Source organism: Protomyctophum parallelum (assembly GCF_964188405.1).
Source record: "Protomyctophum parallelum genome assembly, chromosome: 9".
Taxonomy (NCBI): Eukaryota; Metazoa; Chordata; class Actinopteri; order Myctophiformes; family Myctophidae; genus Protomyctophum; species Protomyctophum parallelum.
The window spans coordinates 15665031-15682761 of record NC_139706.1 but is presented as its reverse complement, the minus strand read 5'-3'; the positions used below and the strand labels follow the sequence as shown (position 1 = coordinate 15682761).

The following is a 17731-nucleotide window of genomic DNA, read 5'->3' as shown; positions in this document are numbered from 1 at the left end:
GCCCCTCGGGGCACAGGTCTCCACCAGGGCAGGTCAGGTTGTGGAATCCTGGTGGCGCTACAATAGACCAATGTGAAAAGGGTGCCATTTCTTGTTATGCCTTGGATGGCAATTGGATGATTTTTGTTCGTTTTTGTTTGTTCCAAAAATGTGTTCTGCATAAATCCACCTGTTGGTGGCGCTATAACAGGCCAATGTGAAAAGAGTGGAATATATTCCTCAGCCTAGTAGGAAAGTCTGTGAAAGATTTCACGTAAATTGCACGCTGTGTTCATGATTTGAGGCTTTTTGTTCAAAACGGGCCAATCCTGCAAACTTTGAAAGCCAATGTTAGCTAATTAGGATGGAATATGAAATATCAGACAGATCCGTCCTCAATACATGACTATAGAGATGGTGTGTAACGATTAGCGGGATGTTTGGACAGAATCTGGAGGAGTAATATAAATTGTAAAAAAAATTCAAAAGCCGGCCTCCTGGTGGCGCTAGAACAGGCCGTTCTGGAACATTTGGGGCAGAGGTTCATCGTTGGCATCCAGGGAGTGTGTGCGCAAAATTTGGCATCGACCGGATTAACGGTGGCGGTGCCGGAGATTAGCTGGTAACAGACGGGCGGACGCACACACGGACGGACGGACTCTCACACACACACACACACGGACGGACGGACTCACACACACACACGGACGGAGTGCAAAACATACTCTCTCCCCATGCCTTCGGCCTGGTGGAGTCAATGAAAAGATACCATGGGGTTCCTTTGAAGTGATTTATGGATGTTGATGGAGGAGGAAAAAATGTATTGATTATTTGTGACATGCATTCACTCTCACTTAAGACGATGAAGAACTGCAGAACTGTGATATCATATAGTTTCAGCTCACGTTCTGCTTTTCTCCTTTGAACCTTCAAGGAAACGCAGCTGTAATTAAACCGTCCGAGGTCAGTTCTCACTCTGCCAAGGTCATGGAGGAACTGCTCCCTCTCTATTTAGACAAGGTAAGGCTATAGCTTGTACACTCACTGAAGTGTATAAGTGAACAACTATATCATGCCCTTTTTGGGGATATGTGGTGCAAAACGAATGAAAGGTTTATGCCTATAGCAGTATTGTTTCCGTCGACTAAAACTAAGACGAAAAATGTTCGTCCACTACGAAATGGAAACTAAATCAAAACTAAGCTATGACGACTAAAACTTAGACTAAATATATTGACAATTTCGTCAACAAATGAAAACTAGACTAAAATGGACTAGTGGACAAGAGATCCAGTATAAGTCATTTTACACTTTTACACTGCGTGCAGAAAATAGCAGTCATTACGACGGCATAAAGGCCCGCCAAAATACATTTTAGTCGACTAAATCAACTGTAGATTTAGTCGACTAAAATCTCATGACATTTAGTCGACTGAAACTAAACTAACACTAACACATTCCAGGTGACTAAAAATGTGACTAAAACTAAGTGAAAACTATCCAAGAGACTACGATTAAAACTAAAATAGAAATGAGCCGACAAAAGCAACACTGATGCCTAATAGTATCCATCCATGTTCCCCTCTATAGGAGCTCTACCCCGTGGTGACAGGCGGCGTGTCGGAGACCCAGGCTCTGTTGAAGCAGCGCTTTGACCACGTCTTCTACACTGGGAACAGCACAGTGGGTAGACTCGTGATGGAGGCCGCCGCCCGCCACCTCACCCCGGTCACCCTGGAGCTGGGAGGAAAGAGTCCCTGCTACATCGACAAGAACTGTGACCTCAGAGTTGCCTGCCGGTAATCTGCCACTATATTAACTGTGATAGACAGTACTGTTTAAGGAGTATGTATATAATTGACCAGTAATAATAGTGATATACAGTAGATAGACTTTATTGGCAGTTTAACCCATTCTGACCTGAGATCAGATTAAAACAATGTCTGTTTGAAAATGACAGTTTTCTGAAAAAGCTATGTTTCTATGTCAGTCGTTCTTCGATTTTTCAAAAATAGCAGACCTACAAGCTATGAGCTTGTAGATCTGCTATTTTTAAATAGCTAAAGCATAACGTAATGCTAACACCAATAGGGGTTCCCGGCTAAAATGGGTTTTAAGAAAATGACAGAAAATGACACAAAAAAGCCTTTGCTTGTTTCCATTGTGGTCCACCTTGAAACTATATACAAACATACTGTACAAACAAAACAACCGTGAAACAAATACAAATAATCCTCATATACTGTATAAGGCTGGGAGCTATACATACAGTATAGGACAAGAGGTACTCTTCTCTTGAGCATGGGAGATGGACTATCCAGGGTCGGAAGCTATAACTATGACCAGTTAGTGTGCAGATGGAGCCTGCATGATTGAAGGTCTTTCCTAAATCTTGCAAGAGAAATTTAAGGATTTCAGGGCTGGAGGGAGTGCATTCCACAGAGTACTGATTAACAGTACTGATTAACATAGAGGAGTATGGCGTTCTACCACTGATGATAGTGATATATACTGTGCTTTTTTAACACATTATGTGCCCTTTCATTCTTTCAAAATGGCGACGTAGGCTACGTGGGGTGCCCACTTTTAGACCCACATTTTTACATTTTGAAAATGGTGTTAACATAGACAAGTATGTATGATACTAGTAAGATACTGTACTCAGTGTACTGTTTACCATAGATAATTATGTATCTCAGTCTGACACTGATGATCAGGGGTCATCACCATGCCATCTTGTGATGGACATTATCATAAAACATGTCATTATTTACCCACAGGCGTGCATAATAAGTGGTCAATAATTTGACCAGAAATAAAAAGGATTTAGCCCTAAATGTATACCAATGGACCGCTTATTATGTGCATATTCCACTGTGCTACGCATTCTAAAATGTTTTATTTCTTTATTTCTGCATTAACCACTGAGCCACTTGGGTTAGGGTTAACCCACCGTATAATAGCAGCCGGTGCCATTCCAAGACAGACATTACATGTGACAATATGGTCCAAGTCTATTCTGTGAGTGGGATTTCATTGTGTCTTATCAGTACAGACACTGCGACTAAGGACGACTTAGCTGCAAATGTGAGTGGGTGCATACAGTAACTCATCATGTACAGTAGCTGCAGAGAGATTGCTGGCTTTTTATAGGACAGTGTTACTCGGGGACAGGATCGAGACTGCAGGCTACTGTACATTTCACTTGGCACACACGCACGCACACGCACACCGGCAGAATCATAGACCGGGCAGAACGTACAGAGGCTGCAAACTTACAAACGTATAAATGCCTGAATTCATTCAGGGAGCGTGTAACACGCTTTGGATATGATCGGCGACACAGTGTAAAATCCGTACATAATGTTTTCATGCTTGTGTGGGTGGCAATGATTCCACGTCAGTTCGTAAATGACCGGGTTTGCAGTGCACGCACGCGCACACACACACACACACACACACACACACACACACACACACACACACACACACACCTATACAGGGAAAGAAAGTTCTGAACTGAGAACGCTGGTCTCACCAGAACACTTGAGGGGGCAAGGGCCCAGCACTTAACTAGTTGGTAAATTGAATTCGTACTGTATGTGCAAACTCAAGAACATACAAGTAGTATTATGTATACTGCAGTTGTTATTATTTTGGGGGAAACTGTAAATGCAAATAAAGCTTTTCTCTACAACTCCTTCAAGTAACTACAATTCTAAATGTCAAGGTGTTCACTTCACGGTCCATTTCAGAATCCTTCAGAATTGTATTGATTGATTGATTGATTGATTCATCCAGGGGTTTTCAACAGGTGGTCTGTGGACCACTGGTGGTCTGTGAAGGTATTGCAGCATGTGGTCCCTGCACCATGCATTTAGTAATGTAGCAGAGTGAAGATTGTTTTATTTTCTTCCACGGAACAGTGCACTAAACCTTTGTTGCACTGTTCCTAGGAAGTGCATCAATGTTGTCAGTTACTGACAACAGTACTTTGTCTAAGGTTACAACTGTCTAAGGTTAAGACATCCCACAGAAAAGGCAGTTAGAATCTCAAGAAGGCTAAGTTTGCCTGATTGAGGAAATTTGCCCATATAATCATGTCATCATGTGTTGTATTTTGCACGTATTTGCAATTTTTTACTTTATTACTATTTTATATACATACAATCATACACTCGGTCTAAAAGGATTTACACCAAAAAGTCCTACTGGACTTGTTTCCGTTGAGGTCCTGTGTATACTAGCAACAAGCACAGTGCTGTATTGATTAGCTTTATCTCGAGCACTATGTATTTGGATTACAGCAGTGCGGAGTGACTGAAGAATCTGTGTTTTAACATTATTTCTTGTGTGGACCTGTGTAGGCGGATCACATGGGGGAAGTTTGTCAACTGTGGTCAGACGTGCATCGCCCCTGACTACATCCTGTGTGAGCCCAGCCTCCAGAACCAAGTGGTGGATGAGATCAGGAAATGTATTCAGGTCAGTTTGAAACTAGAAGGTCGCATTCACACCTCTTAATTCGGTAGACTCGATGCTAATTGGGCGGAGATAAGTGGCATCCTTCTTGCATATTTGCGTTTTTTGCCTTCACACTGCGCTGTCACCCGCAGCAATCATAAACGCAGCAGGGAACTTTATCGATGTGTTCCATTCATAAACCACACAGTGAAATATATGTGTTAAAAATACATTGTACACATACATTAAATAAGCCTGGTAGGTTAATTAGGAGTAGCCTACTGTCTACAGCAGTGTTGTTTGGCAGCAAAAATTTGATTTTTAGTTTTAGTCATTGTCTTTTGAATAGTTTTCATTTAGTTTTAGTCACATTTTAGTCACATGGAATGTTTTAGTGTTAGATTCAAGATTCAAGACTTTATTGCCATGTCAACAGAGTTGATTGGAATTTGTTTCAGTGCACTAAAAACAGACATACAAAAAGACACATGTTGGCCCAGGCCGTGGCGTAACGGTCTGGGCACCGGACTGGTAATCCAGTCGCAGTGTGCCGCGGGTTCGACTCCCGAGCCCGACACGGCCTTTACTGCATGTCATCCCCCATCTCTCTCCCGTTTCCTGTCAGCCTACTGTCTGTCCCTTCAAAAATCAATAAAAGGCGTAAGCCGCAAAAAAATATCTTAAAAAAAAAAAGAAAAAAAAGACACATGTTCACATCACATAATCAGACAGTAGAACTGGAACACGATACAAAAGTACAGACATCATATGAGGGGGACCAATAAATAGGAAGAATGCAAAACGTTACAATTCATGTTGAATAAATAAATAGCAGTTTCATCACAGTTCATCGTTCTTACAGAGCAGCTTGACGCTGTAAAGTGCGAGTGGAAAGAGGGTCAGCATTCAGGAGGCGAACAGCCTCGGGATAAGTGCTGTTCTGAAAGCGGGAGGTGTTGCACTTTAGAGACCGGAGTCTCTTACCATGAGGGCAGGGGTGCGAAAAGAGAGCAGGCAGGGTGGGAGGGGTCAGCGATCACCTTCTGCATCCTGCGCTTAGTGCGTGTAGTCTAGTCGACTAAATGTCATGCGATTTTGGTGGGCCTTGATGCCGTCGTAATGGCTGATTTTACACTTGCTGAAAATAGCCAATCTACAAGCTCACAACACGTCACGACGCGTTTTGAGCTTGTAGATCGGCTATTTTCAGCATGCAACCAAGTGTAAAATGACTTATAGTGGATCTCTTGTCCACTAGTTCTAGGCTTACCATACGTCCTCTTTTGCCCGGACAAGTCCTCTTTTGGGGGGCTGTCCGGGGGGGTTTTATAAATTCCTTCAAATGTCCGGGATTTTACACGTATCGCCTGTATATGGGCACGTTCGGAAATACCGCACCGGAGCGCACTCGCCCATTAGTTTGCATTGCACAGTGCGCTCAGTGCGTTATTTCCGAACGAGCCCTGTGTATCGCTACGCTCACAGACCATTCAGACCAATGTGTATTACAATGCACGTTCAATGGTTCGTAGTGGAAAAACACTGTGAGAGGTGGACTTCCAGCCCGAACCCCGGAATGTGTATTATTCATAACTCTAGTCTGCATGCGCTGCGCGCTGACAGCACTTGTCCCGACCGCAGGCTGCAGATAGACTGTTGTGCTCTCCGTGAGGAAAGCTTGAAATGCCAAAGAACTATCTCATCATCATCGACATGCAGAAAAAGTAGGCTACTGTTTTCTTAGCTTTGTGACTGACCAATGAGAAGCAGATTGTATTGTCTGCAAAGGAACTATGTCATGTGTCTGTCACAAATAAAAGTTATGTCCTGCAAGCCCATGTCATGTCAACAACACAGACAAGGCAGCTGTGACGCGAGGTGAGTCCTGCAAATGAAATTGACCCAATATTATTTTGTACAACCTAGCAAAGCATAAGATAATGGTTTGGAGAATAGGCTGGTCTCTCTTTTTACAAGAGATAAGCCATTGCACACAGGTTCTCAAACTTTTAAATTTCAAGGACCCCCATAACTCTGAGAGTAAAACCAAATGGAAAAAAGCGATGGCGAAAAAAGCGATGGCAAAAAAAAGCGATGGCGAAAAAAAGCGATGGCGAAAAAAAGCGATGGCGAAAAAAAAAGCGATGGCGAAAAAAGCAATGGCGAAAAAGCGATGGCGAAAAAAGCGATGGCGAAAAAAAGCGATGGCGAAAAAAGCGATGGCGAAAAAAAAGCGATGGCGAAAAAAGCGATGGCGAAAAAGCGATGGCGAAAAAAAGCGATGGCGAAAAAAAAAGCGATGGCGAAAAAAGCGATGGCGAAAAAGCGATGGCGAAAAAAAGCGATGGCGAAAAAAAGCGATGGCGAAAAAAGCGATGGCGAAAAAAAGCGATGGCGAAAAAAGCGCTGGCGAAAAAGCGATGCGAAAAAAAGCGATGGCGAAAAAAAGCGATTGCGAAAAAAAGCGATGTGGCGAAAAAAAAAGCGATGGCGAAAAAAGCCTGGCGAAAAAGCGATGGAAAAAAGCGATGGCGCTGACAGCACTTGTCCCGACCGCAGGCTGCAGATAGACTGTTGTGCTCTCCGTGAGGAAAGCTTGAAATGCCAAAGAACTATCTCATCATCATCGACATGCAGAAAAAGTAGGCTACTGTTTTCTTAGCTTTGTGACTGACCAATGAGAAGCAGATTGTATTGTCTGCAAAGGAACTATGTCATGTGTCTGTCACAAATAAAAGTTATGTCCTGCAAGCCCATGTCATGTCAACAACACAGACAAGGCAGCTGTGACGCGAGGTGAGTCCTGCAAATGAAATTGACCCAATATTATTTTGTACAACCTAGCAAAGCATAAGATAATGGTTTGGAGAATAGGCTGGTCTCTCTTTTTACAAGAGATAAGCCATTGCACACAGGTTCTCAAACTTTTAAATTTCAAGGACCCCCATAACTCTGAGAGTAAAACCAAATGGAAAAAAGCGATGGCGAAAAAAGCGATGGCAAAAAAAAGCGATGGCGAAAAAAAGCGATGGCGAAAAAGCGATGCGAAAAAAAGCGATGGCGAAAAAAGCGATGGCGAAAAAAAAGCGATGGCGAAAAAAGCGATGGCGAAAAAGCGATGGAAAAAAGCGATGGCGAAAAAAGCGATGGCGCTGACAGCACTTGTCCCGACCGCAGGCTGCAGATAGACTGTTGTGCTCTCCGTGAGGAAAGCTTGAAATGCCAAAGAACTATCTCATCATCATCGACATGCAGAAAAAGTAGGCTACTGTTTTCTTAGCTTTGTGACTGACCAATGAGAAGCAGATTGTATTGTCTGCAAAGGAACTATGTCATGTGTCTGTCACAAATAAAAGTTATGTCCTGCAAGCCCATGTCATGTCAACAACACAGACAAGGCAGCTGTGACGCGAGGTGAGTCCTGCAAATGAAATTGACCCAATATTATTTTGTACAACCTAGCAAAGCATAAGATAATGGTTTGGAGAATAGGCTCGTCTCTCTTTTTACAAGAGATAAGCCATTGCACACAGGTTCTCAAACTTTTAAATTTCAAGGACCCCCATAACTCTGAGAGTAAAACCAAATGGAAAAAAGCGATGGCCAAAAAAGCGATGGCCAAAAAAGCGATGGCGAAAAAAAGCGATGGCGAAAAAGCGATGCGAAAAAAAGCGATGGCCAAAAAAGCGATGGCCAAAAAAGCGATGGCCAAAAAAGCGATGGCCAAAAAAGCGATGGCCAAAAAAGCAATGGCCAAAAAAGCAATGGCCAAAAAAGCAATGGCCAAAAAAGCAATGGCCAAAAAAGCAATGGCCAAAAAAGCAATGGCCAAAAAAGCAATGGCCAAAAAAGCAATGGCCAAAAAAGCAATGGCCAAAAAAGCAATGGCCAAAAAAGCAATGGCCAAAAAAGCAATGGCCAAAAAAGCGATGGCGAAAAAAAGCGATGGCGAAAAAAGCGATGGCGAAAAAAAGCGATGGCGAAAAAAGCGATGGCGAAAAAAGCGATGGCGAAAAAAAAGCGATGCGAAAAAAAGCGATGGCGAAAAAAGCGATGGCGAAAAAAGCGATGGCCAAAAAGCGATGGCGAAAAAGCGATGGCGAAAAAAGCGATGCGGAAAAAAGCGATGGCGAAAAAAGCGATGGCGAAAAAAGCGATGGCGAAAAAAAGCGATGGCGAAAAAAAGCGATGGCGAAAAAAGCGATGGCGAAAAAAAGCGATTGCGAAAAAAAGCGATGGCGAAAAAAGCGCTGGCGAAAAAGCGATGCGAAAAAAAGCGATGGCGAAAAAAAGCGATTGCGAAAAAAAGCGATGTGGCGAAAAAAAAAGCGATGGCGAAAAAAGCCTGGCGAAAAAGCGATGCGAAAAAAAGCGATGGCGAAAAAAGCGATTTTTCGCCATCGCCAATAATTAAATTATAGCCCATCAAACCAATGCAGTAGCTACAACAATTGTGATGATAATAATAATAATAAATAGACATACACCAGTGAGGATGGCTTCTACAGTGCGCATTAGGATTCGATTGAGCCTTCACCTTCACACCTGCCAAACGAAGCGCACTTTCCGACAATGTGCAGCAGTGTTCGTTTTAATCGCAGTAAAGCTTTCTGGTGTGAATGCATTGCCACCTTAAATGAATAACATGGAGAATGGAATAACAATGTCCCATCAGTGTCCCGAGTCTGTCGTCTTACCACCGTGACACCAGGTGATAATGGTGTATTAGTAGTTAACTACGTTTCCCAAGATTCTCTTGAGCTTCTGCTCTGTCGCAGTCGCTTTAGGGCTGTCGCCCGTTGGCAAAATGAGGGAGAATAATGGCAAAACACAACAAAGGGTTGTATGAATGTGTGTGTGAATGCGTGAATGTAATGCGTGAATGTAATGCACAATCTATGTAATGCACAATCTATGTAAAGCGCCTTGGATAAAGGCGCTATATAAATGCACCATTTACCATTTACAGACAAGAGTAGAAAAAATTGCGCCGTTTGTTTCAAGATTATTAGTGAGGACCTATTATATGAAGATACGGTAGGTTGAAAAGTGGTGAAGTGGTGACTTGAGGAAGGGCGTTTCTCTTGTATTTACGTTCAACGCTTTGTTTGTATGGCAGGAATTTTACACAGAAAACCCTAAGACGTTCGAGGACTACGGACGCATCATCAACCAGCGCCACTTCAAGAGGGTCATGGCGCTCATGGAAGGGAGCACTGTTGCAATTGGCGGAGACGGCGACGAATCCGAATGCTATATAGGTATGTGGCACGTGCATGATTGTCATAGGCTACTATAGCTAGGGCGTCTTTCTTTATCCCCATAGTTTAACCCATTCTGACCTGAGATCAGATTCATACGAGATTTCCATTGGACACACACTGGTCTGATGAACCCATTCTGACCTGAGATCAGATTCTAAAAATGTCAGTCGTTCTTCGATTTAAAAAAAATAGCAGACCTACAAGCTCGTAGCGCGCCACTCGGTGGCGCGCTTTGAGCTTGTAGATCTGCTATTTTTCAATAGCTAAAGCATGACATGATGCTAAAACCAAAATGGGTTCCCGTTCAGAATGGGATAAAGATCAATGTCACTGGCTACGTTTACATGAGCAGTTAAATCCCCTTTTCATTCCGAATAGAATTTCAATCCTATTAAACGTTGTTATGTAAACACCTACAAAAACTTACATCCGAATGAAAACGCTCGATGCAATCTAAAAACCATTCCGATGTCACTGGCCGGATTACTCCGATGTTCAATGCGATTGAAAGAAAATTGGACTCATGTATACACTAATTCGGATGTAAGTTCATTCTGGTCTTTCTGAGCATGCTCCAAGGCGCTCATATCCAAGGCGCGCCGAGGAGTTTGCACATAGAGCGCGTTATTTCGTTCCTTTTTTCAGATCCGAAATCCACAAAAAAACGTGGAGCAGCAGCAGATGACGATAACCCTGATCTGTGTGTATGTGTGTGTGTGTGTGTGTGTTCAACGGTCTCTCTCTCTCTCTCTCTCTCTCAAAAATAACGAGCGACCCGATACAATAATAATCAGTGTTGCGTGCCCTGGCCGTGCTGTAGATAATAAAGTACAAATAAAAACGAGATGATCACCTTCCCAGCGGAGAAGCGGAGCCGCAGCGGGTGGGGAAAAAAAGATGGTAAACATATTTGCCCGTCCCTATCCAACCAGCAGCCTCAAAGCTACTGCGGAATGAAATGATGGGATTTCAAAGTATCGTCTTTCGTCTGTAATATGTTTGTATTGTTGAGACAGTCACAATGAATGAACTGCCTATATTTTATGTGTCCAACAGATGGCGTAGTTTCACGTGAATTAACATGTATCATGTCTTCTATCACTTCTCCATATAAACACTCATTCGGAATGACCATTCCCCATGTAAACTCGCGGCAAAAAACATTACATCGGATGTATTTTATTCGGAAGTATTTATTCGGAATGATCACCCTTCATGTAAACGTAGCCACTGTTGTGCAGGGTTCATATAGGACTGACCTAACTTCTTTAAATAACATGATAGCAAACACACTTTATTATGTGAAATATTTAACCACTGTGCTGCATTTGAGTAATGCCTTCTTTTTGTTTTTAGTTTATGATTTCTGAAAGAAATTGAAAATGAAATTATTTTTTTGTCTTAATATGTTGAATTAAGATTATTTTGTAAAATGACAACCGTCTGTGTTAACTTTGTCTGGTTAGAGCAGGGGGTTCGGAACCACTGGTGGTCCGCGGAGGTATTGTAGGCGGTTACTTTTAAAAGCTTAGTTCTTACTGTGTGTGTGTGTGTGTGTGTGTGTGTGTGTGTGTGTGTGTGTGTGTGTGTGTGTGTGTGTGTGTGTGTGTGTGTGTGTGTGTGTGTGTGTGTGTGTGTGTGTGTGTGTGTGTGTGATATGAAATGTGAGCTTACCATAATCACAGTAATCCTTAATCATATTCCATCATATTCAAACAAAATCACTGTATTTTATTAGATATTATAGCTATTTTCTCCAGCTCCCTGTGGTGCATGAACCCCCCCCCCACCACTATTGTGTGGGGTGGGACCCGCCACGCACAATAGTGGTGGTCCCCAGGTTGCTCTTAGTCAGGATGGTGGTCCCTGGGTCAAAATCTGTTGAAAACCCCTGGGTTAGACTATAGGGACTATTAGGACTATACGAAAAACTTTTGCTTTAGCAGATTTCTTTATGCAAAGCGTGGGGGGAAAAGGCAGAATGTTTTGTTTGCGTTTTCATTTTATCGTACACTTATGCAATATTGAAGCAATGATTTGTATGGTGTGTGACCTATAAGTCCATGTGGGCTGGGCACCTCAGGTGCATGATACATAAATAAAGAATCTATCTTTATTCCTCCTCCTCCTCCTCCTTGCCTCCATGTGTGCAGCTCCCACAGTGTTGAGGGATGTGACCGCTGAGTCCAAGGTGATGCAGGAGGAGATCTTTGGGCCAGTGTTGCCCATCCTCACAGTGAGTGGCGTTGACGAGGCCATCCAGTTCATCAACGACAGAGAGAAACCTCTCGCCATCTACGTCTTCTCCCCAGACAACAAGGTATAAACACACACACACACACCAGTTCCCTTATTAACCCATTTTGGGGACGAGAACCCAATAGCAGATCTACAAGCTCATAGCGCGCCACCGAGTGGCGCGCTATGAGCTTGTATGAGCTTGTAGATCTGCTATTTTTTTAAATATCGTGAAAATGTGGCACGAATCATTGAATATATATTTCAGAGCGAACATTTTTAACTAAAATATTTGCTTCTGGGGGGGGGGGCGGTCCCTGGAACTACATATTTTGAGATGGGGGTCCGTGGCCCAGTAGAGATAATTCTGGGGGTCCTTGACATGAAAAAGGTTGAGCACCACTGACATAGAAACATAGTGTGAAGTTGGCCGACCGGCCAAGGCTCCAAAAAGACAGAAGAGTCCAAGAATGCCCTTTTAGGGTTTTTTATTCACCTTTACAGTCCCGTGCAGATTATGGTACAGTGTGGCCTCGGCAAAGACAATGACGAAAAACAAGATTTGTCCAAAATAACAGATGTACAAACATATAACACACTAAAGACAACACCTAAAACAAGGAGAAGCTGTAACAGGCCATACCCTTACTTTCCAAAGGGCCCTGGCAGCTCTCACTTAGGCCCTTTCTGAAACCAGTCCCTTGACTTGAAGTGCTCTCGGGAGGTTCCCTCGTCAGGAAGTGCCCCTCCAGCTGAATCAAGTTCCCTTGATTAGGGTGCTGGGTATAAAAAACTGTTTGGAAATGCACTCCTTGTGCAGAAACAGGAAACAGACACCATTCGTTGCCATGGTTACCATCATGCAATTGTGTTATTTTGTTTGTACAGTTATATTGCATTGCATCGTGTATGTTTGTGTAACGGAAGGAAGGAAGGAAAATACAGGAAATACAGCGTGACTGTCAAAAATGACATGTCATATACATCCATGGTGTTTATAAATCATTGTTAAAAGTTGTTTTGTTTGTGTGGTTTCATTTATAGTTTTTCACGGTGGGGTAAATAAAGAGCCCTTGTGAACATCAGTTGGAGCGTTGTCTATTCTGCATCAGATGAAGATTGTTTAGGAGGAGTTTATTTATCATTTATTTGTGGTGGTACTTACATTTGTAGGTCGCGGTTTCCATGCGGACAGAGAGCAGGGCTGCACAAGGCAATCGAGTCTAGATCGGCACAGACTCGCTCTTGAGGGCTTTATAAGCCACTTCCACTCAAGGCTGCCTGGTTTCGGACGACACTTAATATGGCGCAGCCTCGCGTGAACGCGCATATCGAGGGCGAGTGGCGAGGAGCTGGTTTCAGAAAGGGGTTTAGGCTGTTACCTGTGTGTCAACCAAGGTCTAACTCCCACACTTTTCCTGGGCTGTGTGTGCTCCAGTTCCTGTTGATTTCATTGGATATCATTGGTCATCTGACCAGTTTCATTGGCTTTCATTGGATCAAATCGACAGGAACTGGAGCACACACAGCCCAGGAAAAGTGTGGATAGGAGAGAGACATACGAAACTGTATCACAGCAAATTGGCAATTCAATTAACTCATACATAAGCATACAAAGGCCAATGAGTTAACACACCATTACTGAAGGTTTTAACCCGAACTTAAACATGAAATTCCGGACGTCCATTCATACACAAAATATAGTTTTGTTTTAAATATGATTGCTCTCGAATCAAACACCCCTCCTCCTCTGCAGCACTTGGCACCTTCCCAGTCAACAGGAATTCCACTGCAGAGGGGAGAGGTGACTCGATCACAATCAATTCAACTTCAAATCAATAAATACATTTAAAACAATTAGTATCCTTCAGCAATGCATTTCAGTTACAGTATCAATAAATAGAACAAACACTTTACAACTTGAACCGCCACTTCCAAGCCGGCTAATTGATGATAATTAATTGGAAGCGGGTGTAGTAAAGTTTATGCCATGTGTCCCCAATCATTGTCTGTGTATAGGGCACGGGCTGCCCTTTGACACAGAAAAATGTTAGGATTTAGAAGCCTTTTTTTAAATCGACCTCAGTCCAAAATGGGTTAACCCATTCTGAACGGGAACCCATTTTGGTGTTAGCATCATGTCATGCTTTAGCTATTGAAAAATAGCAGATCTACAAGCTCATAGCACGCCACCGTGCTGATATTTGATGGGGTTGGTAACGACCGGGACCACAATACACATCGGGAATTGGCATCGACTAAATCGGGATAAAATTAAAAGGATAAAAAAAAAGTTCTAAATAAGAAAGCAAACAGTAAAATAGTAATTATATACGAAATGACAGTAGTTCAACTAAACATTGTACTGTTCCTTTCCCGCTGCATGCTACTTCCTCCATCGACAGCTGATCAGAAGAGTGATAGCCGAGACATCGAGTGGAGCCCTAGTGGCCAACGACTGCCTGGTCCACTTCACCGTCAGTGCTCTGCCCTTTGGAGGAGTGGGTGAGTAGTATACACAGAATCAGTTGTCATGTTTAGCCCGTTGATCGTGACTCACAGTATACTATAGAGCGTCGCAGTCCCTCCCCCTTTCAGATTGACGAGTGGCCCAGGAAATGAATCCCAATGCATTTTGCCCATAGGCTTTTCTTAAAGTATTTATTTAAAGACGGTTACGCCGCAGACAAAGCCAACTCGGATTGTGACAACTCATGACAATGAACACAATATTTTGGGCCGATCAAATCATTAGAAAGAAGAAAATAAAGGCAGGAGACAACACTATTTGTTTTGTTTTTCTTCTTATAAATTATTTGATCGCCCCAAAACATAGTGTTCATTGTCATGATTTGTCACGATCCGAGTTGGCTTTGTCTGCGGCGTAACCGTCTTTAAATAAATACTTTAAGAAATGCCTATGGGAAAAATGCTTTGGGATTCATTTCCTGGGCCACTCGTCGTTCTGAAAGGGGGTGGGACTGCGACGCTCTATACACACAGTATACTTGACATAACTGCTGACCATTCTCAAAGCATTCCAGTTATGGTGTTGTCCGTTGCTAGGCCGAGAGAGAGAGAGAGAGAGAGAGAGAGATCAGAGCATGCAGCAGAGTGAATATTTCAGACACTAGAGGGCAGTAGAATAACAGTTTTCGAACTGTCATTTCTGCCATACATTGTTTCAGACATGTTGAAATTCGATTGCACGGATTAATGTTTAATTTAAGCCATATACGCACGTCATTTACAACTCAAAATGTAATTACCCTTTGAACACCACCCTGGTAATGATATCTCTTTGTTATTACATATTTTAGTAGGCTATAAAATGTTTTGAGTGGTGCCTATAACCGGTCCAATGACTGGCCACATGTGTATGGGGCGACTGTGGCTCAAGAGGTAGAGCAGGTCGTCCAATGATCCATGGGTCGGCGGTTCGAATCCCGGCTCCTCCTGTCTACATGTCGAAGTGTCCTTGGGCAAGACACTGAACCCCCAATTGCTCCCGATGTGCTGGTTGGTACCTTGCATGGCTTCCGCCGCAATCGGTGTATGAATGGGTGAATGTAATGCACAATCTATGTAAAGCGCCTTGGATAAAGGCGCTATATAAATGCACCATTTACCATTTATGTCTGTATGTATGCATGTTTGTCTGTCTGTCTTTCTGTTTGGAGTATACGAAAACAGCTGCAATCAACGAGTTGTGATGTGTGATGTTTTTGGTGTTTAAAAGCATTATGTTATACTTTAGCCATTGAAAAATAGCAGATCTACAAGCTCATAGCACGGCACCGAGTGCCGCGCTACGAGCTTGCAGGTCTGCTATTTTTGAAAAATCGTGAAAATGTGGTGCAAATCTTTGAATATATATATTCTTTCACAGCCAAAGTTTTTAACTCAAATCTTTGCTTCTGGGTGGAGGGTTCCTATCCTGGAACAACATACTTTCAGATGGAGGTCGTCGGCAGCCAATTACATATAATCTCGGGGGTCCTTGACATGAAAATGTTTGAGAACGACATGGGGTTTTTTCCGAAGACATTTTGTAGAATCGTTCACAGCTCAAAACGTTGCTGTAAACAACGTATAATCCTTGTCCCCCCCGGCCCCCGCAGGTAACAGTGGCATGGGCCGCTACCACGGCCAGCACAGCTTCGACCAGCTCAGCCACCTGCGCAGCTGTCTGATCAAGAAGCTCAACATGGAGGGGGTGAACGCCATGCGTTACCCGCCGCACACCGCCAAGAAGATGGGCTGGGCGCGCTTCTTCCTGCTCCAGCAGGTCAACCCCGGCAGGCTCATGGGACGCATGGCCATGATGTCCATGATAGCAGCCCTGGCTGCTTTTGTGGTTCAGGTACTAGTGGAATAATATTATTATATTAACCCATTCTGGGTCGGGAACCACCTTTTGGTGTTAAGGCTAATACTGTACATAGTCTGGATTTTCGGTGGTTAGGTGACCACCGAACTACAACATGACGTCACGAGCCGCGGTGAAGAGCAAACCACCGCCACCACTCCAGCCCTTCTCTCTGTTTTTACTCACCACCGCTCAACGTTATTTCAGCTCCGGTGGTCAGCTCACCACCGGAGTGGTGGTCACCTCACCACTGAAAATCCAGACTATGAACAGGCCTTTAGTCGACAGAAACAACACTGATGGACACATGTCTTTGCAGTTATATAAAGCAAGCTTTAGATCTGTGTAACAATTACAACAGCACAGATCACCTCTGGCTAATACAGCACAGTGTAGAGTGTAGACTAGACTGTACACTATAATGATGGCAGTCTGACACCTGACACATTAAAGTGTTACTTCAGATTTATGGACTTAAAGCTGTGGGAAATACCTGCCATTAATATAGTGGTTGCAAAGGTATTAATTGATTGCCTGAGTCCCGTGGTGGGAGTTCTGCTCTGGTTTCGGTGAATATTATAGTTCATTTGTTGGGTGGGCACTGGTGGTGGCCACTCATTAAAAATAGATGAATCCACAAAACTATCGACATATTTCTGACATATAGTGCAACCTTTGTTCAACTTTGACCCCTCTGTCACCCCCACTGTCAGGCAAATATTTCCGACAGTCCACAAATCTAACAAACTAAGACTGCCTTTAAGCATAACTCCATCACTGATCCTAAGATGAGATACAGTATTATATGGAATGGCCACGGTAAACATGAAACTAGAAAAGTCAGCTTGCCGCTCCACCACATGTATTGTGCAAAACACAAATATGTTTCAACCACATTTGATCTTCGTCAGGTGAGATCATGAGATAAGAAGCTTATTATTATCCCCAAAGTGTCAAGAGTCAGTAGGAAATATTCATGGAAAGTATAAAGGAAATATGAATCTTAAATGTCTTTGAATAGAAAAGACAGAAATAAATGTCTTAAATCTTAAATCTCAGTTATATATAAGCATGTATACATACATGGCATAAAGAAAGGAGGATAATTAAAAAAAAAAAGATTGAGACAGATTAATTGTTCCCTGTACATACTGATTACATATTGCTTGAAGGGAATACCAGTATAGGCCTACTCATTTCACAGCAGGATATTTATGTCATGACTTGCGTTTTAGCCTTTTTAAATCCTGAGAATGACATTTTTCTCCCCATGACAGCCAGATGTGAGTGTGGCCCTTATACTATACTCCCACAGCACCACAGACGTTAACACAAGAATGGCCTTGTCTCTACCAGACAATGTGTGGTGTTGTCCAGGGAAATTCAACCACACAATGCTTTATGATCTTCCTAGCCC

At 43.0% G+C, this 17731-nt stretch overlaps 1 protein-coding gene across 1 annotated transcript in view; it reads left to right on the top strand.

Moving 5' to 3' along the window:
- The window catches only part of LOC310864444 (uncharacterized protein), a gene marked incomplete at its 3' end in the record, with an annotated part of 38621 nt that overhangs the window by 5844 nt on the left and 15046 nt on the right, over window positions 1-17731 (top strand). Inside the window, exons 4-10 of the mRNA XM_083773133.1 lie at window positions 914-999; window positions 1570-1778; window positions 4347-4464; window positions 9563-9704; window positions 11861-12027; window positions 14351-14450; window positions 16067-16308. Coding sequence (XP_083629259.1) covers window positions 914-999; window positions 1570-1778; window positions 4347-4464; window positions 9563-9704; window positions 11861-12027; window positions 14351-14450; window positions 16067-16308 — 1064 coding nt within the window. The remainder of the gene's footprint in view (window positions 1-913; window positions 1000-1569; window positions 1779-4346; window positions 4465-9562; window positions 9705-11860; window positions 12028-14350; window positions 14451-16066; window positions 16309-17731) is intronic.